Source organism: Lipophrys pholis (genome assembly GCF_963383615.2).
Source record: "Lipophrys pholis genome assembly, chromosome: 11".
NCBI lineage: Eukaryota > Metazoa > Chordata > Actinopteri > Blenniiformes > Blenniidae > Lipophrys > Lipophrys pholis.
In genome coordinates, this window is record NC_137631.1 from 15,294,711 (window position 1) to 15,321,173 (window position 26,463).

Below are 26,463 nucleotides of genomic sequence, written 5' to 3' on the forward strand. Positions count from 1 at the left end.
ATGACTTCAGGCCATATGTGTCTTAAAGGGATAGTTTTGCAGAGGAGGCCCCCGGGATTTATAGGTTCAAGCTGGAAACATTTAACGTTTCTCGGCAGAAATCCTCCACATTCATGAATCGTTTGGGGAGCGCTGTCCGCTTGGCTGATTCACTCCTTTGGCTTTAAGAGCATTACAGTATGACTTCATGCAAAGCAAAGTCAGCACTTTAAGAGACGCTGAATTAGAGATTTGGTAGCGAGGGCTACGCAGCAAATCCATATTGACATCTGTGACATTATATCAATATGCGCATGAGGCTACTATGCGAGTGGTGGTTGAAGCGATAACTCAGGGAGTTATCCACTTTAAGGTTTTACGTACTTCCATGCCTACTGTCAGTTGGTGTGTCGTCTAATAAGTCCGCTCTTGTTCACCCGTGCATCCGTGTTCTTATTCTCTGTCAGCTTTATTTCCTCGCAGGTAAGCCACAGCTTTAGCCATTTTTTTCCCCCCCTTGTACCGTCATGCACTGGCCCGTTCTTCACATTGTTAGATGTGTCTGAGGCACACAGCATTGTCAAACAGATGTATTGAGGGACTGTGCTATGCAGACTTATCATTCCAGATTCTAAACTTAAATACGTGTTCTTTTTTTTCTCTCCTCCTAGTGTGCATGAATCCGCAAAATATATAAGAACCTTTTTCTACTTTTCAATGTGACTTTTTATGAGCTGGAGTCACGAAGCCATATGTTGCCATTTACCTCATCTCGAGTTGACTTTCGCCCGTGCTGTGATTGCACATATTGGCTTTCTCTAAAGAAAAATAAGCATTAATACTCGCTATTTAAAAGTTTAAAACGCAACTACTGCAGTGAGTGATAGCTCGCCATTAACTAACAAACTGAGGAACTTTTAATGGCACATGGCGTACTACTTTAGGATGTGTCTAGAAATGGTCATGCACTGAGTCCCTTAGTGAAAGAAAGGAAAACTTAAGTCAATAGTACGTATTACGTCATTTCCTTTTCAGAGATGGTGGCATCACATTTTGCCAGAGGGTCTTTTGCATCCGCTCCGTCTCCTCAGTGCTGAGCATGTGAACCAGTTGGACATAAACGTAGAGAAGTGCAGATTGCAAGCCATGTCGTGTTTCATATTGATACTTTGGGTCGCGGTTCGTCATGTTTTCAGGACTGTTAAGGCTTTTTCCAATCACAACTCTTTCAAGGACTGAAGGGTTTTTGACTCATGAACAAGATTCTGTTTCCTCTCTAATGCTTGAATTCCGAGGAGCTGGTTAATGGAGCAGCCGAACTCGCAAGGACCCTCCTGCCTGTGTCCGAAGTGCCTTTTTGGACATTCCCGCTCGGACACACGATGAACCCGCGTTTGCTTTTGGCGTCCGCCCCAATGTGGCGCCTCTACAGACTGAAAGGAGGGCTAAAATGTACCGATGGACTAACTTGACGCAACACGGCATCCTGTGAGGTAGATGCTTGTTCTGAGATGGAACCGGAGCTTCAGCACTCACTACCTAACCACAAAAGTAGAGCTATGGAGTCGTGCCATAGACACAGGCTGGTCCATTTCAAAGGAAAAGAAAAGAAAGAAAAAGTCAATTTTGTATTCGTATTTTTGTTCCCGCTGTTCTTGGTCCACCATTGCACTGTTGTGACTGCCCCCCCCCCCCCCCCCCAAAAAAAAAAAAAGATCAACTATTTCTCTCACTTCAGTGTATTCAGTGACTGAGTGACAAACCTTTTCAGGACGTCACATATTTTGCTTCTGTCTTCAACCTAAATAAAGAAAATAGTTTCGGTAAGCAAGGGAACATTATGTTTTAATTTCTTCCTGTTTGTCATTTCTATGAGCATGTCGTTTGTGATACACTTGTTAGTTTTCTGAATTTGTTGTGTTTTCTGACATGGAAAGGGTTCAAAACCGATGTATTTCTGTGCCGATGCACATACCAGCAGTAACTGCACCAAAGGAAAGCACCTCTACCTTTTGGGCTTTTTGGGCAGTTGTGAGCTCAAAACGTGTGTTTGTTGTACCACTTCCTGCCACTTCATACGTTAAAAATGGTTTGATTTTTTTCTTTTTTCTCTTTTTTTTTTAGCTCTAGGAAAAAAACTCTGTATATGTCTTTTTTCATTCTTGCTGCTATGATCAACATGTCTGGGTGGTCTTCCCAGGTTGTCATGTTGTTAATAAATATTAGTTTACTAAACCCTCAACAGGAACCTTTGAGAATATTTTCGAAGTATTTGTCATCATTCAACATGAAGATCTGATGTTGCAGCACAATATGCAGCAAGTGTACAACAGGTCTAATTTATATGCTATGCAAAAAAATTTGTTATTTTTCCAGACAAATGCTAATCAATTCTTTTTTTCTCTCATTGCATCATGGTGGTTAGTTTATTTACATGATGATAAACTTAAACAGAAATTTGTTTTTCAGAATTAACTTTTTGGGTTTTTATTTTCACATGATTGTTTTGAGCTGCCACTTCCACAATGTAGTAAACTGGTTCTGGATTATTTGGCCTAATTAACTGAGCACTAGTGTGGCAGGGTTTAAACAAGCTGCATGTCTAATCTCTACAGGTTGGGGATGGGTTGATCTTAATTCTGTTAATTCACAGTGTAAAACACATATTCTCTCCCGCTATAAATCAGACCTCACACCCTACTGCCCCCTATCAGTATCTGTGTGTTACCATCGAAATGGTTGTTAAACAAAGGCTTTTCCTTACAGGGAATTGATGGATGAGTGTCTTTTGTTGTGCGTCAGATGAGTACGCACAGCAGATTTTTCACATGGGACAATAATGGGCTTGAGCAAAACACTATAAATAATATGTGTGATAGTAATGGGTGCAGGACTTTTATCTTGAAGCTTTTACAGGCAATCAATAAACACATTTTAATAATACATCGTGAAGTTTAAACAATACCTATTAATTCATGTTTCATGGCATTTTAATTAAGGGAATATGTGATGGTTAGCAGCTTGCTTGGAGACGGTTCAGCTGTGGTTAAACCGCTGGTCATTATGCTTCATGACTAAGAGACTGAACTATTTAACAAGGATGAAATGCTGGAAAAGAAGCAGGTGGTGCAGTTTGCTGTGTTTCACCGTATTCATGCAAGTTGTGTAAAGGATGAGCGGAGCTGCTGCTTTAACCGAACCAAGCCCACCTACAGCTGAAGAACTCATTAACGGGATATTTTAACTTTTTTTTTTTTTGATTGAGTTCTATTCTTAATTTTGTTGAAACCTGGAATGACATCTCAAAATCCAACAAGTCACAATCATCCACACAGTGCAAGTTATCTTTTTCTTTTTTTTCCCCCAATGACCTCATCAGGATAAAACATGTTTCTCAAGAGGAAAGATAAAATACTAACAAACAGCCCAACATCATAATACTTTTTTGTTCATTTCAATGGAGTAACCAAGTCTTTTAAAAAGATATCTATATTGGGTTTTGCTATGACATAACCTGAAAAACAACCAACAGCCACATCCCTCCGTAGCATTTGTATTCAGTGACTTAAAAGTGGTGAAGTTATTAATCTGAGTTCCCTTTTATTGAGCAGAAGTATTTGATATACTGTGATGTGATACAGTACGACATTTGGTGGGTGGACGACTTCAAAAGAAGAAACATTTGAGGTTATGCATGTGAGACTTTCACATTCATTTTTGAAAACAGATTATACTTGCAGTCATCATCAAAAGAACAAACATCAGCCCTTGTACACCTTCATCATGAGGGGAATAGTATAAATGACATCAACAGGGTCAGTGTTCTCCTCTAATTGCTGCCTGTCCTTGTTATGTCTGCAGCCATCATCAGTCTGGAGGAGTTCATAGGGGGTGTGCGTTGTCCTGATTGGCTCACAAGGATGCTGGAATGTGACCTGAGCACCGTGAAGGTGGAGAGGCCCCTGGAGAGGCAGCATGGCTTGGTTGGTTGAGAGGTCGTCTCCCAATCGGAATGTTGCAGGTTTGATTCCCATCTCTACTTGCCCGCGTGCTGAAGTGTCCTTGGGCAAGACACTTAACCCAAAAACTGCCTGGGTGAATACAGTGTGAAAGTGAGTGGTTGGAGGGGCCGATTGCTTTAAAATGGTGGCCTCACTTCCGTCAGTCTGCCCCAAGGCAGCTGTGGTTACATATGCAGTTTACCTCCATACTGGAGTGAATGAATAATGCAATGTATAACATCTATGAGTGTCATGAAAAGTGCTATATAAAACAATGCATTTTTCTCATTATTATTAGAGGCCCCTGAAGCAGGAGGCCACTTTAGCACAATGGACCTGTTGCTGAGTGATAATACGCATAATAGGTAACAATGATAAAACAGCTGGATGGAAATTTCAAGTACTAACTGATGTGTTAGTGATTTAGTCCATTTAGAAAGTTTTGAGCACATATGCTACTCTGCACATTGTCTCTACTGCATAAGAGCTCTTGATTTTCTGTATAATCCCTTTTAAAGTGTTGTTTTGCCAATTTTGTGTATTTTTTGCATGTCTTACTCATATGTGCTATACTCCTAAATATCTAATTTATGCTTCAAATCAGATTAACCTCCACAATGCAATGTATCTAAATTGAATTCTGATAAAAACTGTAGATTTCATTTATTAATTTTTTTTTCCAAATGAGGTGAAACAATGTCTCACTGTAATTCTTAGATGGACTGAACTCTCTGGCACGAGTACTCTTTGGTCTTCAATGTATGTCTGCTCTTCATTTCAGCCTTTTGTAACTGTTTTAATGACAATACTGTTCTTGACATTGCTGTGGCTGATGTTTCAATGTCGTGTTGCTTCTGTTCACTTTCTATTCAGTTTAAAATATTTTGCTTTTTACTACATTAATCTGCCAGCCAAGGCCTGACAATAGAGAGAGACATTTTTAGGAGTAAAGCCGTGTGATCAAACTTTCAAACTACAAAGTATCCACATAAAATGCAACCTAAATGATGAAAATAATTTTTTTTAAATGTCTCAACTGAGTAGAATTCCTGATTTTTTTCACTCTCACTATATCATAATGAGGCTTGTATTAACTTTGGCCACTATACAATTAAATAATAATTTGTTCATTTGCAAGCACATGTCTTTAATGCACATCTCAGAGCTCTCTTATCCAACAATGGTGATTTTATCTATGTTAGCAATAATATTAAAATGTAATTCCATTTAATAGCTTTATTGTCATTGTATGTGACATATAATATGAAATTACAAATGTTTGAGACTTTGTGCATCAATATAAAGAGTAAAGAAGCAGACAAATACGTAAAATACATTTAAAAAGAAGACAAATTGTACATAAGACAAATCACAAGGTAACGTGAAACAGGATTGCATGTGATGGAGATTCTCTAATGTTCAGGTCAACGACTATTTGATGATTCAATAACATTTTCTCAAACTAACATTATATATTCTATTGTGCATTAAAGATTTATTTTGTCAGCACTCTAAAACGACGCGTATTGCTGCACATACACTGTCCCATCACTGGATGGCGCTGTGCGTGTTATTCATTATGCTGCGTTCCCCCACCATCAAAAAAGTTGAGAAAACCGGCCAGATTTTCAGCTCAGTGGATTTGGTCTATAAAGTAGCTGTAATTGCGGTTAGATAGCCAATATATTTATCCACTGGTAATCAAATCAGGAAGTACAGTGAAGAAATGACGCTTTTTAGCAAATAAAAATCCTGTGTTGTGAAATGCTGACGTTACCTAAGAACTGTTGTTCCCAGTAGGGAAACAGCCGTCTCCGATATTTTCCAGGCCACTGGAACGCACCAGGACGTCCCGCTTCCGGCCAATCAGGCTCGTCCTGGCTTGGAGAGGGGCGGGGCTTTCCAGCCGTGACGTTCTGTCTTTTCCAGCGGCTGTGTCACTCCGACATGATGGCCTAGCGATGCGGCCAAACGGAGGGCAGTACTGGTGGGCACGGAGAAGTTCGGAAGCCGAGCCTGGTGGAGTTTTTTGTTGTTTTTAACAAAAGCGGCACACCCTAACAGAGGAGGCAAACTAGCGGAATTACTTTTTATTCCTCCGAGTGAAGTTTCGGTAAGTTAGCGGATGATGTGGCCGTGATTTTTTTTAACCAACTGCCGTAGTGGCTCGCTCGGAGGAATGTGCACGTTTTCTTAGCGTATTATCTCACTTTTCTTTAGCATTTACTCACGTTTCATCAACGTTTAGAGTGCAAGTAAGGATGACTTACTTTTTTAGGTTGCTGTAACTACACTTTATTACATTAGCATCCGACTAAAAAGTGTAGAGCAAGTGTTGGGTGGTTGTTTCTCCACGTTTATTGCGAAGTGTCTGCATACTGTTGTTCTTATATGCAACCAAAAAAAAAAGTTTCAGCAACTTAAACATAAAGTTATCAACACAGCTTGAAACGTGTCCTCTGACGTGAAAAGTCAGTCTGGGGTTAGTTTATGACTCTGCCACATCTCCACAGTCAGCCAGACGTTGTGGTTAATGTCTCCAGTGCCCCAGGCTACTTTTTTCTTTATTTAACACTTCTTTACTTTCTACAACGTTTCACCGATGCGATCACTGAATATTCACTAACTGAGATTTCTGATGAGCATATATTTACATCAAGGGGCTATTTATTGACTGTTCTGTGCAATTCGCACCAGTAGACGCCTTCAAAACTAGAAATCATCTTAAATCAAGATATCTGGAAATAATACTGAAAGTCTGAACTCCTTTACATTGAGATTCTACTCAATTACACGTCAAAGTAATGTTTGTATAAAACACTAAAGTACTAGCTACTTTTTGACAGGATTTAATTGTCCTCTTGTCTGACATTTCATTCAATATACTTGTACCCATTACATGCGTTGTAATCACATTTCTACATCCATGAAAACTATTTATGTGAACTAATGTCCATGTAAAGGAGAAGAATTCTGTAAAAAATATAACATTTCTCCAAAAACTGTAATCATGCTGTTTTTAAATGTTGATTTTGCAAAGTGGCTGTATTTGGTTGCAGCTTGTATGTAGTACCGCACATGGTACACATTGGACTTGAGTGTGAGTGAAATGACATACTCAAGATGTACTGTGCAAAAGGTATTTAAAGCTTACAAAATAAGAGTAATGAATTTGTGATTATCACCAACCTAAATCTATGTCTAGTGAATACATTCGTATGTACAGTCAAAATATACATGTTTTGTCTCCTATGAGTAACTTTTTTTATTTTTTTTTTTACTGTCTGGAAGTTTTTTTTTTCAGCAATGAAGGTTGTTATGTTGCCCTCAGCCCGACCTTTAAAACTGTTTTGTCTCGCATTTCTCACGCTTTCCAAAACAGTTTACATTTCCCCAAACCAGATACCAGATGTCCTCGGTATCGTATTCCTGCTATAGTTCTCACTAACACCTTTAAGGCTACTCACTTTGTTGACAAACCCCCAAGGCTCTGCTTCCTCCTGCCCTTCACTGCAGCAGAAATACACGAGGCATTTATTAAAGATGAATGTCACAAAAAAAAAGTCACTGATTCTGGCATTGCTCATTTATTCAGTACTTAACAAAACAGGTGAAGTTATGTGAACAGTTATGTAATTTTTAATTTTTTTTAAACCCAATGTTCTTTCTCTGAATTGGTGCTGATGTCACTGATAAGAAGCTTCTTCGTCAAATTACAGCGCAACTTGTGCAGTTGTGAGTAATATGAAAAGAATGTGTGCTGCTGTCCAGCATAAATGACTTTCTGTGTGCTGTGCATGCAAGCAGGGAACTATTTTGCCCGACGGGAGGATTTTGTTATAAAAACCTTTGTTTGTTCTGCTGACATTGCAATACTTAGTGCATCATTGCCTTTCAAGTATTTTTTTATCGTCTCTGTTTTCAGCATGTGTGGGTGTGTATCCACATCTTGTTTTCACACCGTGTTTGGTGGTGTAAAATTAGTGATGATGTATTCAGCCTGCTCACTGAAGTTGGAAATAGCTGCAGGTTATTCCAGAGCAGAGTCCTGCAGACGGCCCAAGTATCTTTACGCCCATTCAGTCACTGGAGGCACATTTATTTACTACCATTCTTCTCTTGATGCTTCCTACAGCTTAGAGACAAGCAATTGTCCTTGTCCAAATCACAGCAGAGGGGTTTTTTTTTTTTTTTTTTTGTGCATTTAATGTATTATGCATGGTTCCTAATTGATGGCTGAAGCAGTGTCTGTGAAGTAAGCAAATCTAAGGTAATGGCGACATGCATTGTTGAGAATTTTCAAGGGTTTTCCTTTCTAAAAGGGACTTTTCTCCGATTGAGGTAAAAGAGGACGAGGTGTGCAAGCCCGAGTTGAAACTTTCCCTCCTGGAAACATTGTGTGATGGTGAAGAATGAGTCAAGGCACGCATGAGTCAAAACATAGAAAGTGTCATTATGCGGAGAGACTTGGATTTATCCAGTCATATCTCTGGAAATCGTCACGTCACCTGGATTAAAAAAAAAAAAAAAAAAAAGGAACAAGCTAAGCAGACTGCTCCAAGGCAGTTTTTTTTAATAAAAAAAAAGACCATTGCGACTTGTCTTAACATAGGCTGTTAAAGTCAGCTGCATTGCGTCTGCAAACTCTGGCTCCCTTCAAATTTACCTTGAGGTCTCCGTTTTGTTTTTTATTGCCTGTGCTTGTGCACAGTTGGCATTTAGGACTAACAGATTACAGGACAGCCTCTTTTCTTTTCTTTTTTCTTTTTTTGGCCTTTCTTCGGGAATACTTGAGCTCTCTTTATACTGTCCAGTGAGGATCAGTTATGACGGCTTTCTTTGCCTAAAGGGACCAGGGCTGAAGAATTTGAAAAGCAATTATAGTGGTCCACTCTCCCTCTTGTATTCATTATTCTCTGCATGTCTCCGAGGATTATATGGCTGTTGTCACCGAGGGGCAGGACTGCTTTCTAAAGTGGGTTTCTTTTACTTCTGGTTGGTTTTTGAGACTCTTCATCTGAAAAGGGTTTGCAAGCAGGTGTTGTTGTTGTGCGCCATGTGTATTGTAGCATTGCAAGACAGTTTTTTTTTTTTTTCTCTCTTTGTCTTCTTATGCCTCTCAGTCAAACCCACCCCGATGATGAACAAAAGGCCTGTGTGTCTTACGGTTGGTGTAAGTGGTTCTTATAGAAAGGCAGACAGTGAGACTTTGTTTTGCAAAGCGATGCTTGCTTGTTGGGATTTTTGAGATGTCTCCTTTGAGGGCAGAATTGCACAGATGGAATTTATGCTTTAATAGTGGACAAAGGTACAGGCATGTTCATCCTCGATTCTATTAATTGACCTCAACATTCTAGGGGAGTACCCTCCTAATCAGTCATAACAAAACATATAAAGGTGTATTCTTTGATATGTGATTTCTATTGTTAATAGATTGCCATTGCTTAAGGCTTTGTTGTGTAAAAGAAACTTATCTTGTTGCTAATCAACTCTCTTGTGTTTGCGTATGACCAGTGTAGCATGGAGGCTTCTGGGGACCAGAGGACAGAGGGCTCTTCCTTGTGATTTGTCAGTCGTTGTACTGAGCCTCTTGTCTACCTTGGATCCAGGACAAAGCTCTGTAAATTGCCCCGACACATGGGCAGCAGGTTTCAGTGCAGCATGTCTGGTCTTGGCCTGGTGTGTTTGAAGTGTGTTTGCTGAAAGCCATGTGTTATCCTTACCCATATTTGCCTTTCAGCTGTGAGAGAAAGGCTGACTCGGGATTTTGTAGGCGATGCCCTACAGGCCTTCATTCCAGTTAGACTCCTCACGAGCCCCCATCTGACGGTGCTCTTAATGCTGGAGTTTCCTCCTCCTTCTCTCGTGTGGACTGGTCTCTTCTAAAAGATACTTAGAATTGTCTTCTTGCTGTAATGATGGTCTTCAGTGTTTGTTGATACTTTGATTTAGTCACATTTATCTCTTAATCCCAGCATCAAAACAACATTTTCTCTTTGAGTTCTTTTTCTTGAATAGTGCAGTAATTTATTGGTCCAATCGCTCTCATCACAATCTAGTTTTGATGAAGTCATTAATTAAAGACAAGGACAATAAAGACACACGGAGTTAAACAGCTGTTGTTGACATTTTAAATCCAAACTAGCACGAAGATGTACACATAGTTGGGCATGAACTTAACAGCACAACATTGCTGAACTTCTCAAATGTTTCTGTGATATATTATTGACAATCTCCACTGTTCTCAGTTTATAACACACACACCCACACACACACACACACCTACACACACACACACACACACACACACACACACACACACACACACACACCTACACACACACCTCCCCGCTGGCTGGTTTTGCTCTAGCCGTGGTTGCATTCATGCTCCACGTCTGCTACTCCCGTAGTTCGTTATCCTTGCCGCATCCCAAAGCGTTTGACCTGAAGAACTTCAACATGTCAACAGCATCCAGCACCTGCAGCTGGCCTATCTTCCCCCTGTTCCAGTCTCAAAGCCACTTTTCATTGTGTGCAATCAGGCTGCACATTATTTTGAAAGTTTTTTTGTAGTTGCAAGGTCAACATTTACAAGCTACATCGCACAAAAGACAGACCGAACTATAATTAGTTGCATTTCCATACACTGTGCCTCATGCTCCGCCTCTCAACATATTTGGCCAATCAGATGGAGCTCCCCTGCTCTCAGAGCCCGCCCACCAGGTAAACGCTTCAAAGTGACTGTTGCCATGGTGGAATAGATGAATGAGGTGTGAATTAGGGGCAGGAGAAAGAGCACTGTAATTTAGAAGAACAAGTCTCAAAGCACAAAGAAATTTTACACAATCGACTTCAGTGTTCGCAAATCATATTGTTGCTGTGCTCCTTGACATAATCGCATGCTGACTCGGTCAGGTGTCCGGCGATCACATCCAGCCTGTTTCTTTTGTTTCTGAGGCCACTGTGCTGTTGTTATACACAACTCACCTTAACACCAGAAAGATTTGATTGATTGTCTGATAAGAACATTATCAGGTCTTGATTTCGGTTCTTCATTTGAATGAATGTCTTTAAGTGTTTCCTAAAAACAGTGAATGAAATAAATAAACTAAACTTAAAGGCAATATCATTGGATTACTTTGTTTCTGCCTGTCTTTTGAACGTAAGTGTTCAAAGTCTGCTCTTTGCTATGTCTTTTTTCAAATGTCATCTAAAGTGTGTCCCTCCCTGCAAAAGTGGGACAAACAAGGGCTGCAGAGGAAAAAGCTGTTAATGACATTGAGAACTTTAATGTTGCAGACCGACCATGCACTGTTTTACTATAAAGCTGAGTGATGGCAAGAGAAACGGTTCCTCTCATCTGTTCTCGGCCTGTTGTTTAATGTGAGGGGTGGTATGTTTTAGTACATGCCTATTTGGCACATAATGGAAATTGTGACCACAGTAATGTTCAAATAACAGTGCGTGGTCTGCGGGTGGCGTCCATAAAGTTTGAAAATAAAGCTATGTCCCAGTGTTGGCCACTCCCAGGAACTGAGGCGGCTGACGAGAGGTGGAGGAGGGGGTTTGTGTGCAGATGAGCGTTTCTGTAAGCATGTTTTAGCATGCATGAGAATATGCAGCAGTGTGTTTTGAGCAAACATTCAGAGATAAAGAGCCTGCTGTGCTATTTGGGCCAGATGTCCAGTCTGGGACACTTAAATGTCTCTTCACTAGGCTCTAGACAAAGTATCCTGTGTCCTATTGGCCGGACATTGCGTGTGCCATTAACTTAGGTAAATAGCCTGATTGGTCTTCTGAAATACATTATTCATTAGTTTTACTCTGATGAAATTTACATAAAGAACCCTCCAGCGTAAAGCCGAAATAGAGGAACCAAACAAAGCTTATGTTTTAAGTTGTTTCTACAGTCATTGTTTTTCACAGCTGCCACAAATGCTTTTTTATCACGCGACTGTTTAGATGCCGTTTCTCTCAGATCGGCATGTCTCACAAACATAGTATTTTACCAGCCACAGTCCTTTTTTAGTATTCAGAGGATGTGCTACTGTTACAGCTTAATTTCTGGGTTGGAGCCCTTTTCGTCGCGATATACTTCTTGTCATTGTTACTGTGCTTGGGTGCCAAATTCCTCTGCAACATCTCTGCTGGTTTTTATCACTTCACACACAACAAATCTTCCCGTCTCGTAACCCAAAGCAGCAGAAGCAATGACTTGTTTCTTCGTCAGTGATTAAACTAAGATTTTATGGGCTTCATCCATTCATTGTTGTAAATTCCACCACGCTTGTACTTTTGGTTGGTTCATAGGAAAAAGTGAGAGTTTTTTTTTGTTTTTTTAAAAGGTTCCTTTTCAGAATAATCTGCTTCCTTGGAGTTTTACACCTGAATAATGTCTGGATTGTTAATCCTTACACATTGTTGTGGTTTTCAAATGTGGCAAAAAAATATTTAACATGATTGAATCTGGTAGAGGTGATAATACTGATATCTTCCACTCTTTTATTGCTCTTTAAAGGTTCATCAGTGTCTGAAGATGATGTCTGATGCCAGCGACATGTTGGCGGCGGCCCTGGAGCAGATGGACGGCATCATCGCAGGTAAAGGTATCTGGCAGCCTTAACATTTTATCTTTCTTTTTTAGCTCATAATGTTCTCGTGTTGTGGTTTTATATTTTTTATCTGTGTTTAAGCAGAGAGCTCCAAAGTCTCCTGTGCAGCTCTCTGGTTGAGTCAACACTGATAAGACTTTAATGGTCCCTTTCCTTGATTTGTTGCCGACTTGACATTTGAGGTTGTTGTCATGTGATGTTTGGAGCTCCATGTTTGTCGGAGATATAGTAACATTTGTTGTGTTCAATTGAGCTGTATGGCTCCATGCCAAATTCACCAGTATTCCAGTGGTGCTTAAGTGAGTAAGATAATATTCTGTTGTGTATGAATCTTCAATTTTCTACTTTTATTTCAGCCAGTGATAGCAGGTTGATCCAGTCACTGACACATTACTACTATAAACACGAGTGACAGAATGTCTCTTTGTGCTACTAAGATCAGCTCTTGAACATGATCAAACCTGTCAAAATAATTACAACAGATGGCACATCTGTGTCTATCTTTGGATTGCAGTCCCATCTAATATTTCATTCTCCCCCTTTGTGCTTCTTTGCTCCAGGCTCAAAGGCTCTGGACTACTCCAACGGTTTGTTCGACTGCCAGTCGCCCACATCTCCTTTCATGGGTAGCTTGCGAGCACTTCACCTTTTGGAAGACCTGAGGGGCGTCCTGGAGTTGATGGACACGGAGGAGAGGGAGAGTCTACGCTGTCAGATCCCCGACTCCACCGCCGACAGCCTGGTGGAGTGGCTCCACAGTCACATGGTGAGACAATCAAAAAGGGGAAATACATGCCGCATGAGACTTTCTCTAAAATAGCATTTGTAGTTTCATTGATTAAATGTTACTCAGGTATTCAGGTTTATAAACGCACACATTTCTCTTTTCAATCACCATCCGAACAGCCTCAGGGTAGATCATTTCCACAGGTAATGTCACGTCACTGCTTCATCCTGGCATCGAGCCAGAGACGGAAGTTACAGCTGTATCACTGCAGAAAAGCTTCAGGTTACTTTCATGTTTGCTTTTAGAAAGTATTCTAAGCTGTGTTGTTGGGATGTCCTCTATGACTTGGCCACAAAGTACTGCTACTGGTTTTGAATCTGAATAATGTTTGCCTGAGTGCTACATTAGACCTCAATGAAATGCAGGGCAGTATGAGCAAACAATCCACTGTTCACATTATACAGCTGAATTGTTTGCTAAGCGAAAACATGACCGTCCTGTTCTGCTGAGCTTTCTGGGAATGCAAGATGGGATGTCTTCCGTCAGTCGCGCTGTGTGGTAAGAAACGCGCTTCTCGGGACTTCTCGGGAAGCAGCGCAGTGTTTTGGAGAGTGGTGGGCTGCCTGCCAGACAGAGTTTTTGTGTGATGCAGTAACTCACTCCGTTTACAACACGCTGAATGTGAGCAGACTCCTCATCCATGTAAGGTTTTGTTTGCCCGGAGTAAAGCTTGACCGTCTGTCACACAATGGCGTCAGGAGTTTCATCTCTGAGAATGTCGGACAAAGAAACGTCAGAATTTTAAAAAAATATATCGGCTTAATTGATTAATTTGTCTGTCCTGCTCTGCTCTGGAAAAGCTCTACTTCTTTCTTTCCTAATTGTCTGACTCATATATTTTTTGCTCCATGAAGACCAATGGGCACATTTCTCTGAGTGGAGGGGATCACTACCAGGAAAGGCTTTCCCGACTAGAGAGCGATAAAGAGTCGTTGGTGCTACAGGTAAACATGCAGCGAAATCTATTTTAATAACAACTGATGTCTGAGGCCGTGTGATACGGTAAAAAAATATTATTATTAGATTTTTATTTCAAGAATGATTGACATCTCGAGTCTCTTATCACAATATTATCTTTGGTATTTCCTATCGATTGTCACCCTGCCTGGTGAAACAGACAAGAGGATGTCTGTTAAAACGTGTTTGCTCCATGCAGGTGAGTGTGCTGACAGACCAGGTGGAGGCTCAGGGAGAAAAGATTCGAGATCTGGACTTGTGTTTGGACGAGCACAGGGAGAAACTTAATGCCACTGAGGAGATGCTGCAACAGGTGTGTCATTGTCTCCTTTTCATGTTTAAGCTACGCAGGGTTTGTATTTGAGGGGCTGTATCTGAGCTCACGACGAAATATCTGAGTTTACGTCCTCTTGTCAGTGGACATTTGCTTGTTCAATGCAAATCTTCCGGTGTGATGCTGCGTCTCTCCTGCTTATGCTCAGTGTGTCACAGAGATACGACTGACTGCATTCTGTGTCGAGTCTTTGCATTTGCAGCCACAGCGCTTGTTCGGTCAGTGTTTATTTGTATTTTTTTTATTTTTCTAAAACACAGCCACAACACTTTTTTCTGGTCTTCATTGGTTTTTGCAGGAGCTTCTGTGCAGAGGTGCACTGGAGAACCAGAAGGTTGAACTGATGTCTGAAGTGTCAAACCTAAAGCTGAAGCTCAACTCCATGGAGAAGGACAGACTGCACTTTGATGACAGGTTTAGGGACAGCGAGGTATGTGAACTAATTGGGGAGACAATACTTCTTTTTGTCTTTTGGTTTTCCTTTCTGTTAAACACCCCCCCCCCCCCCCCCCCCCCACAACACACACACACACCTGTGTGCACAAAGCCTTATTCTATTATCAGCCTAAAAGCAACTGTGCACAGAGTAGCTCTTTTTCTCTGGTGTATTCCTTCTGGCTCCAGGCTCTGTAAAAATGAAGAGGTCAGAGCGAAGTCACAAATAATGGGGCGTTATCTGTCCCCAGAGGAGCCATGCAGCATAATGCTTGGATAGCTTTCAAACCCTGTCACGTTATTGTTGGAGCTGCGCGGCCGTCTCTTCCACCCCAGTGGAACAAAAAGCTGCTGTCCATGTTCGCCTCACAGCACATAAATCACTGCTTCTCTACAAGCAGCTTCCTCCCCTCGTACCAAGCCGCTTCTACAAAACACTCTCTAGGAAACTAACTGTAAAGGAGCGCTTCATCGTGTGCCACTGCACCAATTTCTGCTATAAAGAGGTTCATATGACACAATGACTGCCTACTGAGGAAAAGTTTGATTTCTAGCATTTGAATCATCTCCTGCATCACTCTGACATGCACTTGTTTTTCCTCCAGGACTTGATTCTTGAAATTAACGAACTGCGGTACAGACTGACAGACATGGAGGGTGAAAAACTACAGTACGAAAAGAAACTTAAATCCACCAAGGTGTGTTGTTGAAAAGCTCTTTGTATGTCTTTAACAAAGTTTGATTTTGTACAGAAACTTTCCGTCTGGTTTTATATTTCAGAACATTTTCGTCCTCATCAGCTCAAGAGAATGTTCTTTCATGTTCTACGAACTGGATAAAGTCATCCACGCCACACTTTAGCCCATACAGGGTTATGCTTTACATTTGTTTCTGTTTACACATAACAATGGAGTTAAATTGGATTTGTGTTAGAGCTGTAGTTATTTACAATGTTATTATCATATTCAATTTTGAAATCACCATGCAAGTAAGCCCCCCCCCCCCCCAAACAAAAATAAAAAAAATATTGAGTGAAAACCCAAGAGTATTTTCCAGGTGCTGCTCGCTGAGTTTGAAACAGCACTAGTGTCTGAATTACTGCTCAGCTTATGTGATGTACTTGTACTTTAAACCTAAAATATCTTTGTTTGACTTTGGATAGTTTACCTCTTGACCTCTTTTGACGTCACATCTTCTTGCATCTCTATTTCTCCTTTTCCTTGGCTTTTCTCTCTACTGGTAGTCTCTAATGGCCAAGCTTTCTAGCCTGAAAATCAAAATGGGCCAGTTGCAATATGAGAAACAGAGGAAAGAGCACAAACTCCAGGCTATGAAGGTTTGCTTTTTCTCAGGGTGATTGTTGTGCCTGCCGTATGATTATGGTTTTTGACCTCTCCCTTTGGTCCCTTTTCTTTTTTTTATTTCCTTTGAGAGAAGAAAATACACCGTTCCAGCTTGCTGTAGGCTTTTTTTCATCAGTTTTAACAAAATGATGTCATTTTTGCAAACATTGGAGTAACTTGATTTGCTAAACCATGTAATTCAGTAAAATGTAGATTGTCAAGTGTAGACAGAAATACCACTTCCTCAAGCCTGCATCTACAAAGTACCAGTTTTAGCAAACACTCTCTGTTTTTTTTTTTTTTTAAACCACAGGTATGCTTTAATTTTCGGTTTTTGTGGCGAGTTGGCAAACCTCAGTTTTTTTTCTGTCCCTTTTCCTTCTTTGCACTTGTCCTACTGATTTCCTTTTCCCCCTGACGTTCTCATTTTTTTTTTGTCTTGAACCACTTTACACCTCACTGTGTCTCTCCTTAACTCTTGTTTTGGTCATTTCGACATGATTTCATGACTGCTTGTATATTTGTTATGACCTCAGCCCTCCCAGTTGTCGGTGTTTACCGCCCACCTCACCTCACGCACATTTACCCATTGAGCAGGTGTTGACTTGCGTGCCTGTACGCCACGCTAGCGTCTTTGAACCTTTGTTGTGGTTTGTTTGTAGTGTGGGGTGGGGGTGGGGGGGGGGGACGGGGGGCAGGCGTCTGCACACAGGAAATCTTCTCAATGTTGTCCTCTATCTCACAGGAGGAGCTGGCCATGGTGAGGAGGCAGCTGGAGGGCAAAGATGGAGAGATGAGAAGAGTGCAGGATGAAACGGGCTTTACAGCCATTGCCTCCAGCAGCACAGATCCCACAGAGCGAGGTGGGAAGCAAATGGCGATGAGTCTCTTCATTTACTTGAATACATGTTTGTAATGACCAAAGCATTGGACTAATGTCCTACAGCCGGTTATTGTTTTTGATGTTTTGTCCTGTTTAGTTTCTCATCCAGATGAAACTCTTAGAAAGAGGCTGAAAGAAAAACGTAAGGGGGGTTTGCTGTTTGTGTTCATGCTGCACTTAACGATTGCACCCATTCCAAGTCCTGTTTGCATGAATGGGCATGAGCCATCTGAACTTTGCTTGTCCATTGTAACCCGTTGGAGTGCAAAGCACCCGACCAAAGAGCACCACTTCAAAGTCAAACTGTTCAGCTTTTAATTTCCAAGTGTTTGTTTGATCGAAAAAACATCTCTGCAGTCTTCATCCATCACTGTGTTTTTGAATGTCCAGCCTAAACTAGCAACAAGATTTGTTTGCTTTGTGTTTTTTGGCAAGAATGAGGAATGGACTGTTTGTTATAACCATTCAGGCTGCTCACTCATCCTTCTGACTCATGTCCTCCAACAATAATCACCTCCTGTTCTCCCTGATGTCTCTCCTCCACATCCTCTAAACCTCTGCCCACTGTTTTTCCCGCTAACCAGACCTGTTGTCTTGTTTACCGTTTGTCTGATGGTAACTTTGTACAAAAAGTTGTTGTCATATTTGTGCACCTATGTAGAACAATTTTATTTTTCATCAACAGCACGCACACTGACAACATGATTCTGCACATGCACTGATCCTGACTATTAAAGATGATTTTCATCCGGCAACTTATTGCTTCGGCATGTTTAAATACTGATACTATGGCGAGAAAAAGTGTCAGGGTTGGAGCTCAATAACTCAGGATACAAAAGCTAATAACACAAACATTTTATATTTGTTTTTGGTTTCATTGTTTTTATTTAATGTGCCCATCAAATGTTGTGAAAAGAGAAAAAGTGAGTGAGAACAAATGTTCTCTGTCAGCATTTATGACATTTAAATAAAACTAAATTTTTCAGTATCTTTAGGACGTCACGGTATGAAAGGCTCTCTTGAGGTCATTCTACACTCTTTGCTGGTTAATGTGTGTCGTTTGACTGGGAGGGTTTTCTTTCATGGATGGCACTCAGTCATCAGTATACTTAGATGTGCAGGGTCATTGTCCTGCAGCAACACGAAGCTTCTGTCAGGCAGCCACCCGGAGGTTATCATCTAAAGTATCTTAATAAACTCAGAAATAAAATTCCCCTCAGCTGTTGATTGTCATATAAGCTGCCGATCCAAATCACATTCCTCTTCCTCACTTCAAAGATGTTTTTTTTATTTATTTATTGTGTACCCAGAAAATCATATCTAGAAATGCATGATCCTACAAATGATCCAATTTCGCTTGAGTTAGACAATAAAACATACAATATGTGCAGTCAATACGATTACTTAATCTCCAATTGAAGTACTCTTTAAGACTTATATATGAGTACAGATGACCTGAAGCATCCAGACCGAATTGTCGGTATCAGTAACTGACTGAGCGCCGTGACGGTGTTTGTTCCGAAAAGTAAAAGTGTTCTACAAAGTCAAACGTGAGTTGGCTCCTCATTCAGGACCACTGTTTCTCAGTTTGAAGCGTTTCTTCAACGCAGACAATTAAATGACCGTGTCGCTGTAACTTGTAACGTCTGGGTGCGCTACATCTACAGTGCACGCCTGTGTTCTCAGGCTCAAGTGTTCTGGTAAAGTTTCTTCACAATGCACTTCTTTTTCTGAACTTGTTGCTGTTCCTCATTAGATGTGGAAGTGCAGAGAATGAAAAAGGCAGTTGAGTCGTTGATGGCGGCAAACGATGAAAAGGTACATTTGACCCCCTGGAATTCCCTTCGCAGTAAATTTCAGATTCAATCCGAAATCTGGATTTGTTTTGCATTTCACTTCTCTTTTCCTTTTTGTAGGATCGTAAAATTGAGGAACTGAAGCAGTCACTTCTGCGGTACAAGAAAGTTCAGGAGATGGTGATGTCGGTGCAGGGAAAGAAAGGTCGGTACATAAGAAATATTCATCTCATGTCACAGATAAAGAGCGACTGAAATTGGTGAAACCCAAATGTTTTTGAACATATTTACAACTCTCTCTCTCTCTCTCTCTCTCTCCACTTTAAATATCTTTTTTTTTTTCTTAATGATTGTAATTGTAGTATTTATGGCGACCTTTTTTTGTGTGCCATAGTTAAAAAAAAAAGTGTTTCTTCCTTTAACAAATTCTATTAATTTTATTCTTGGTCATCTATATAATCAGTGAAAAGAGCAACTGGTCTCGCCTTGATTTTTAGAGACCATATTTAACATTTTTACTTCTCGTTTATTGTCATCTTAAGAGAAAAACAAAGAAAATGAGAATGTTGAGATTCCCAGTGATGGATTCACAGCATTCCCATCTCCTATTGCGGTGTCTGCAGATTTGGAAAAGCAGGACGTTACAGATGTTGAACATCTAAAAAGGAAGAGCCCGGATGAGGTTTGTATAGAATCATTGATTGTACGAACAGTAAACAACATTTTTTCCTCACAAAATGATTTAAGCAATCTTAAGTGAAGTCTTAAAAGAATATCAAAAGAGAGGCTTACAACAGTGCTTGTTGTTTTTGTTGTCCTTGATACTAAATATTTCATGAGTAAAAGATAAAAACGACTTTGGTTGTAGTTAAGATCTTAACATTTTTTCCCTTCAAGCAACTTCACATCTCATTAAACTTGAAAATGCCCAGTAAAATAATCACTCTCACCAATACCTCACTCTAATTTCGCACGTCTAAAATGAATCCAGAAGGACGTGACAGCCAATTAATAGAATAACATCTTCTGTCAGTTCTCGAAGCACATGTCCAGACCTTTCACAACATCCAAACAGAGCATCGAGGCTAAAGTTTTATGTCCTTCTGCTTTTCCTTCTCATCCTGATCTCTTCTGATCAGCTGGAGAGTCTCAATGGGCTGAGTGAAGAGACGTCTCCGTCACCAAGTCCTTCTGATCCAGAACAAATATCACAGTCTGGAGCAGCAGATTCTGAAAGGTAGGATATCGATTGACTGAATGACACTCGTGCTCAGAGCTTTTCATGTTGGTGCGTTTTGGGGGTTTTTTATTGAAGAAAAAAAAATTCATACAAAAAAAAAATCTGAAATGCTGATTTTGAACACAAAATTTCTATTGATAACTGTTCAGTCCCGCATAGCCACAAGAGGTGGGATGTCTTAGGGTCACTTATGAAGGAACCATGGCATGATGGGGAAAAAAGATTCTATTGTATTCATTTTGCAGGAGTGTGACAGGAAACTATGCAAGAGACAGAGAACAATGAGATGTCGAAGTCAAACACGTGGCGCAACGCCACATTCACCTAAGATTGGCTCTGCACAAATAAACATATGTCAGTAACACTGCTTTTGCCTAATAACTTCACAAAGTCTCCCAACGGCTGTGTTGCTTAAAAGAAATCCCAAAAAACTGTAAATTCTCTTTTGTTCTCAAAATGCTAGATAATGATCATATTCCTTGTAAGCTCTTGATGTTGTATAACTTCATTTATGTATTAAACAAACATGGATTCAAGCATTTTTTATTTAGAATGCAGACCTAGTAATAATAAAACAGCATTCACAACTGTGAGCATTCACAACTACAAAAACATGCATGCTTTGAGAAAACAGGCAAGTGTTTTGTCTGCAGCCCATGATTGATCATATTGTCTGATGATTCATTGGACTGATAAAGATCGGCGTTCATGTTTCAGCTGCACTGCCGTAGTGAGAGGATTCACTGTTTTGACTTGTCCTTTCGTTAGCCAAGACGGCGCCAAGACTGGGAGTCACGCACATCTGGATGGGAGCATTGATGAGAAGGTAATGGAAGAAAAGGTACTTTTTCTAGGAAAACCGAGGTTTTGTATGAGTCTAAGCCTCCATTCCTTCTCAGTAAAGCTCATTTCATCATGACACTTTGTGCAAATATCAGTGTTCTATTGCTTGTTTCAATCAGAGCGCCGGTGAAGAGATCAGTAACCTCAGTGAAAAGCCTCCCATGAGTCCCTCTGCGACCCTGCCTGCCACCTCAGAGGATGACAGCTTCGGCTCGAGAAAGGCTCGTTCATCTTTTGGGAAGGGTTTTTTCAAAATCCGTGGGGGCAAGAAGCCATCCGGTACCCCCAACCTTGGTAAGAGCGGAGCACACGGTGGGATTGATGCTGATATTGTGTGACATTAAGCAGACTGTTGACAAGATTTTAGATTTTCTTGTTGGTTTTACTTTTACCCTTGAAGTCGTCATTTTCCAAAAGCCACACCCAAGGACTCCACTATATGGACCGACACCATAATTTGCAGCCCACACAAGACTGTGGTTCCTATTTAACTCTGGGAGTGTGTCTCCACGCTGCTGAACGCTGTCCGTCTGGTGTCTCTTTCCCTGCACATTTCACATGTATGTCTGAGGTCCACCTCCCGTTTCTTACTATTATTTCAATCATAATTTCTGCCCTCTTGTCTTGTTCTCTCTTTGTTGGATCCTGCCGTGTGTCGTGTGCTTTGTAACACATGAAGACCGCAGCAGGAGTGCAAGTGCGCCTATGCTAGGTACAGTATAGACCACGAACGGCGTCGCTGTAGTTCTCCAGAGAGGCAAAGAGAACTACCCAAGACGTCCTGTTCCCCCAGCCTCCCTCTACGCCTTCTCTAATCGCATCTATTCAGCTGACATCTTTTGTTTTTCTTAGTAGATTCCAGTAGTAACAGTCACATCCTCATAACTTCTCTTCATTCCAGAAATGTTGTCCGCCCAACATTTGTTCTGCGATGGCTGCTTGTGCTGCATTGTGTGTGTGTGTGTTGCCTGAATCCCTGCATGTATTTGCTTCACTTTTTTTTTTATTTTTTTTTATTTCTATCAAAGCCTTTCCACAAACACAAATCTGTGTTGACGACGTGCAGTTATTGGGACAAAAATATGTATTTCTCTGGATTTTGAATGCGTCTTACTAAAAGTGTAAAACAAGAGAACTGTTCAGGTAAACCCTTTTTGATTCCAGTCCAGTCGGACATCGACACGTCTGCTGCATGCATACTAGTGAGCACATTGCTTTGAAAGCCCACTGCCATGACCCCTCGCTCTGTCTAGGTCTCGGAGTCCTCATGTGTCTCTCAGTGTTTTCTGGGCCTCTGCAGCGGCTCCATCTCCGGCGATCGCTGCTCGTCTCCCACACTAATGCTCATGATGTTGATGATGTTCTGTGGGCATTTTATTTGCACAGCGGAAACTGAGCGACAGGGCACTGACCATCTGGATTTGGCCGGGATGCCGCAGAGGTCGACGAACAGCGACAGCACTCACACGCTCCCCACTACTCCAGAGAGCAGGAAAAAATCCAAAGGAATAAAGAAACTTTTTGGAAAGTGAGTACAAAATAACAGGATTATTGGACTCTATATTTTTCTTTTTTCAGCAGAGAGCTTTACTGTGATGATGCTTAAATGTCTATTGAGTAATGTCCTGCATTTTTAGGCTGAAAAGGAGCCAATCCACAACATTCAACTTGGACGATAATCTACCAGAGGGCGAGTTCAAGCGTGGAGGAGTGCGAGCCACAGCAGGACCCAGATTGGGTTGGTCTCGTGATCTCCAACGAACCAACAAGTGAGTCTGTGCATTGAGCGGAATTAATGGAGGTCAGGATGTGGTTCATGGTAGCACAGTAAACTGAAGAGAATGAAAACATTTTGACAAAGTCCTCTTTGTTGAAGCTGCACAGACATTAAATGTTCTCCCATAAGTGACGGTTGTTTTATTTTTTTTAAATGCTTCTTTGTTTTTAATTTGCTCTGGTAGTGATGTGGATGCTCCGTTTGCTCGTTGGTCAAAGGATCAGGTTTGTAGCTGGCTGCAGGAGCAGGGGCTTGGTCTTTATGTGAACATGGCTCGGGTGTGGGTGTCTTCTGGACAGACACTGCTACAGGCCTCGCAACAGGACCTGGAGAGGGTGAGATGAAGCAGAAGAATTTAATAATGCTTGCAGACATGCAGAGTCATTGCTGTGTGCAACTTGATCTGGTTTACCTGAACGACCTTGGTGCTGCTCTCTCATCTTCTCTCGTGCATGTGCAGGAGCTGGGCATCAAACCTCCGCTGCACAGAAAGAAGCTGCAGCTGGCTCTGCAGGCCCTCGGCTCAGAGGAGGAGGACAACAAGGGAAAGCTTGACTACAACTGGGTGACCAGTGAGTAGCAGCTGTCAGCCAAGACAGCAGTCGGAGTATTAGTACTCTGTTAGAAAAAATAAAGAAAATCAGCAATCATCAAATATACTTCACAGTCACTATTACTGTATTCATATGTGCCTTTGTGCTTCTTCTCAGGGTGGCTGGATGACATCGGGCTGCCTCAGTATAAAACCCAGTTCGATGAGGGGAGGGTGGACGGTCGCATGTTGCACTACATGACAGTGGTAAGTGTTGTGAAGACACCCTGCGGATACGGAGTCCCGATGAGTCCACTGCCATCTCACGTTAGAGTTACTGCATACAAAGTCTGATGAGCGCCGCTTGAGAGGGCCTGCTCACACGCTCTGTGTTGTCCGTGGCGGCAGTGACGCCTCTGGCAATGTTGCAGCATGGATGCATTGAGAGCGTCTGTTCGACCAGTGACTCATTTTTTTGCAGCAACAGTGATTGACTGTCATTTTCAGTTGAGTTCTTCCCGATGATGTTCACTGTGAGCAGTTACTAAATGTTTCTCCTTTGTTCCAAAGGACGACCTGCTTTCTCTGAAGGTGGGGAGCGTCCTGCATCACCTGAGCATCAAAAGAGCGATTCAGGTCCTCCGACTCAACAACTATGAGCCAAACTGTTTGCGACGCAGACCATCAGATGAGGTGCGTTGATTTTGACCTCTGCCGTTCTGCCGTATGTAAATAACCTCTCTTACTTACTTTCTGTGCTTTGTGTCCATAGAACAATATTTCACCTGCAGAGATTTCCCAGTGGACTAACCACAGGGTGATGGAGTGGCTGCGGTCTGCGGATCTTGCTGAATATGCACCCAACCTGAGAGGCAGCGGCGTGCATGGAGGCTTGATGGTAAGAGCGTTTCCTGTTCGGCTTTACGGGGAATCGCTCCTCGAATTTCTGCTCCCAAAAACGTCGGCTCTTTGTACACCTCCTGCTCAGGTTCTAGAGCCGCGGTTTAACGTGGAGACCATGGCACTGTTGTTGAACATCCCTCCAAACAAAACTCTGCTCCGTCGGCACCTCGCCACACACTTCAACCTGCTCATCGGCTCAGAAGCCCAGCAGCTCAAGCAGGAGTGTCTTGAGAACCCAGACTACGCTTTGCTTACTGCCACCGCCAAAGTCAAGGTAATACACTAGTTCTTGAAGAGTAACTGACTAGGAATAGGATTGGCACTACTTAAGAAATGGATTCAGGTTCCCAAAGTTACAAATATCATAAAGAAAGTTTTCTCTCTTGAGGGATTTTTCAAATTGGGATTATTATATTGAATTGACAAAAAGCTTTAGGTTGCTGCCTTGACAATGTCTCAGAGCCTGAAATAAACTTGTAACCAAACAAGCCATGCAGCAGTTGTGCACTTGTTAAGTATCGAGGTTGAGCCATTCAAAAAGATTTCTGTAAACTTGAACTTTCTCATCTCTCTCCTGGGACAAACCAGCCAAAGAAGCTGTCCTTCGGTAACTTTGGAAGAAAGAAAAAGGCGGAGGAGAATGAGGAGTACGTGTGTCCGATGGATGTGGAAATGCCAAAAGGACGAAGCTTCCAGAAAGGTTTTGAGCTTCAAATCTATGAAGATGACCTCGACCGACTGGACCAGGTAAGCTTTTGTTCTTTCCCAATCAAGTGATCTGTTGTTGTCTGGCTGGACGACCTCGGTGAAATCTCTGTTCATGTGAAACCGGTCTTTTCACAGATGGATGATTCTGAAGGAACTGTGAGACAGATCGGAGCTTTCTCTGAAGGCATTCAGAACCTGACGGTAGGAATGTGAACGTTGGCCCGCACACTAGACATATTGTTTTCATTGATCACAAGGCGACTGTTTCTTTCTTCCACCAGAGCATGCTAAAGGACGATGAATTCTTCAAAGAGATTTCGACTTCACCGAACCCCAGCGTAACAGACGAGGACTCCACTGCGTGAGAGCGTCGGCTTCGGACCTGGTCCTGCTGTGAATGAAACTCTGTGCCAACCCTCTCCACTCGCACAAAGACTTGTCCCAACAACCCTCAACAATGCTCCCACATTTCACTCTCTAGTGTCCCATTCAAAGAAGAGCCGTTTTTGAGAAATGGTGGCGTTAACTCCTCCAGTCCAGTGGAAACGATTAACTCTGTCACTGCCGTCTGATGTCGGAGGAAACATTTAGGACAACACCACTGTTTGCTCACCAGCTGGTCTCTGGAAATGTTTTACTGAGGGATATGCTTTCACCTTTCTGTTCATGTCAGAAAGGAGGTGTCAACCAGCAGATAAACGACATCCAGAAAGTGCTAATATAGATTTAATATATGTATAATAAATCTGACTGGAGACGGCGGAAGAAACGGATGGACTTGTTGGTAGAAATAGAAAACTTGGCAGAATTAATCCACAGAGAGGATTCCTTTGATATATTTTTTAAAGCTAGTATAAATTAATGATTCCAGCCGCTGCTATGTTTTCTACACAACTGAACCCTGCTAATTAAGAGACAACACTCCTATTTTATCCTGTTTTGACCGTTTCTAGTAGTACTCATGACTTTTCGCATATTTATACATAATACAAAACATCATAAATATCATTGCATGGTGTTGAACTCCAGCTCATTCATGTAAGAGCTTGATTTTATTTTGTTTGGGGTTTTTTTACCATAAATTGATGTGAAATGGAAACCTATTGCCTGACACACAATGTTATTTTTGGAAAAATATAGTAGCATATTCTGATCTGTGTCATAAAACCATGTTGTAATGCAACACGCCGTTCATACCTGAGAAAATAGATGGGTCTTTTTTTTTGTTTTTGTACCAATTCAGTTACTAAGAACAATAAAGTAACTTAAACCATTTGAGTATTTTCTTGAGTAAACTGAATCTGCTCGTACAGAAGAACTGAGGGAGCCACTG

At 41.4% G+C, this 26,463-nt stretch overlaps 1 protein-coding gene across 13 annotated transcripts; it reads left to right on the forward strand.

Annotated features, from left to right (window-relative positions):
- The first annotated feature begins 5,898 nt into the window (after positions 1-5,898).
- Positions 5,899-26,403, forward strand: ppfibp1b (PPFIA binding protein 1b). 13 transcript variants are annotated; one of them, XM_080475560.1, is made up of 27 exons: positions 5,899-6,093; positions 12,499-12,580; positions 13,153-13,358; positions 14,234-14,323; positions 14,536-14,649; positions 14,969-15,100; positions 15,711-15,803; positions 17,194-17,311; positions 17,429-17,473; positions 19,088-19,149; positions 19,248-19,332; positions 19,751-19,809; positions 20,267-20,364; positions 21,136-21,208; positions 21,330-21,504; positions 21,890-21,922; positions 22,597-22,738; positions 22,848-22,979; positions 23,172-23,322; positions 23,448-23,559; positions 23,698-23,786; positions 24,090-24,212; positions 24,292-24,417; positions 24,508-24,696; positions 25,011-25,169; positions 25,266-25,331; positions 25,412-26,403. In XM_080475560.1, exons 2-27 carry the CDS (start codon positions 12,517-12,519, stop codon positions 25,493-25,495), a joined length of 2,820 nt encoding a protein of 939 aa, XP_080331686.1. In that variant the 5' UTR covers positions 5,899-6,093; positions 12,499-12,516; the 3' UTR covers positions 25,496-26,403. The 13 variants fall into 13 exon arrangements, with proteins under 13 accessions (XP_080331686.1, XP_080331688.1, XP_080331692.1 ...); XM_080475562.1 differs by having other exon boundaries at positions 21,136-21,193; XM_080475554.1 differs by having other exon boundaries at positions 5,905-6,093; positions 12,499-12,586; positions 21,085-21,193.
- The last annotated feature ends 60 nt before the right edge of the window (positions 26,404-26,463 follow it).

Coding starts and splice junctions, on each gene's coding strand:
- ppfibp1b (XM_080475554.1), top strand. CDS start 12,517: ATGATGTCTGATGCCAGCGACATGTTGGCGGCGGCCCTGGAGCAGATG. Junction 24,418..24,507: donor GCGTGCATGGAGGCTTGATG/GTAAGAGCGTTT, acceptor CCTCCTGCTCAG/GTTCTAGAGCCGCGGTTTAA. Junction 25,332..25,411: donor AAGGCATTCAGAACCTGACG/GTAGGAATGTGA, acceptor TTCTTCCACCAG/AGCATGCTAAAGGACGATGA.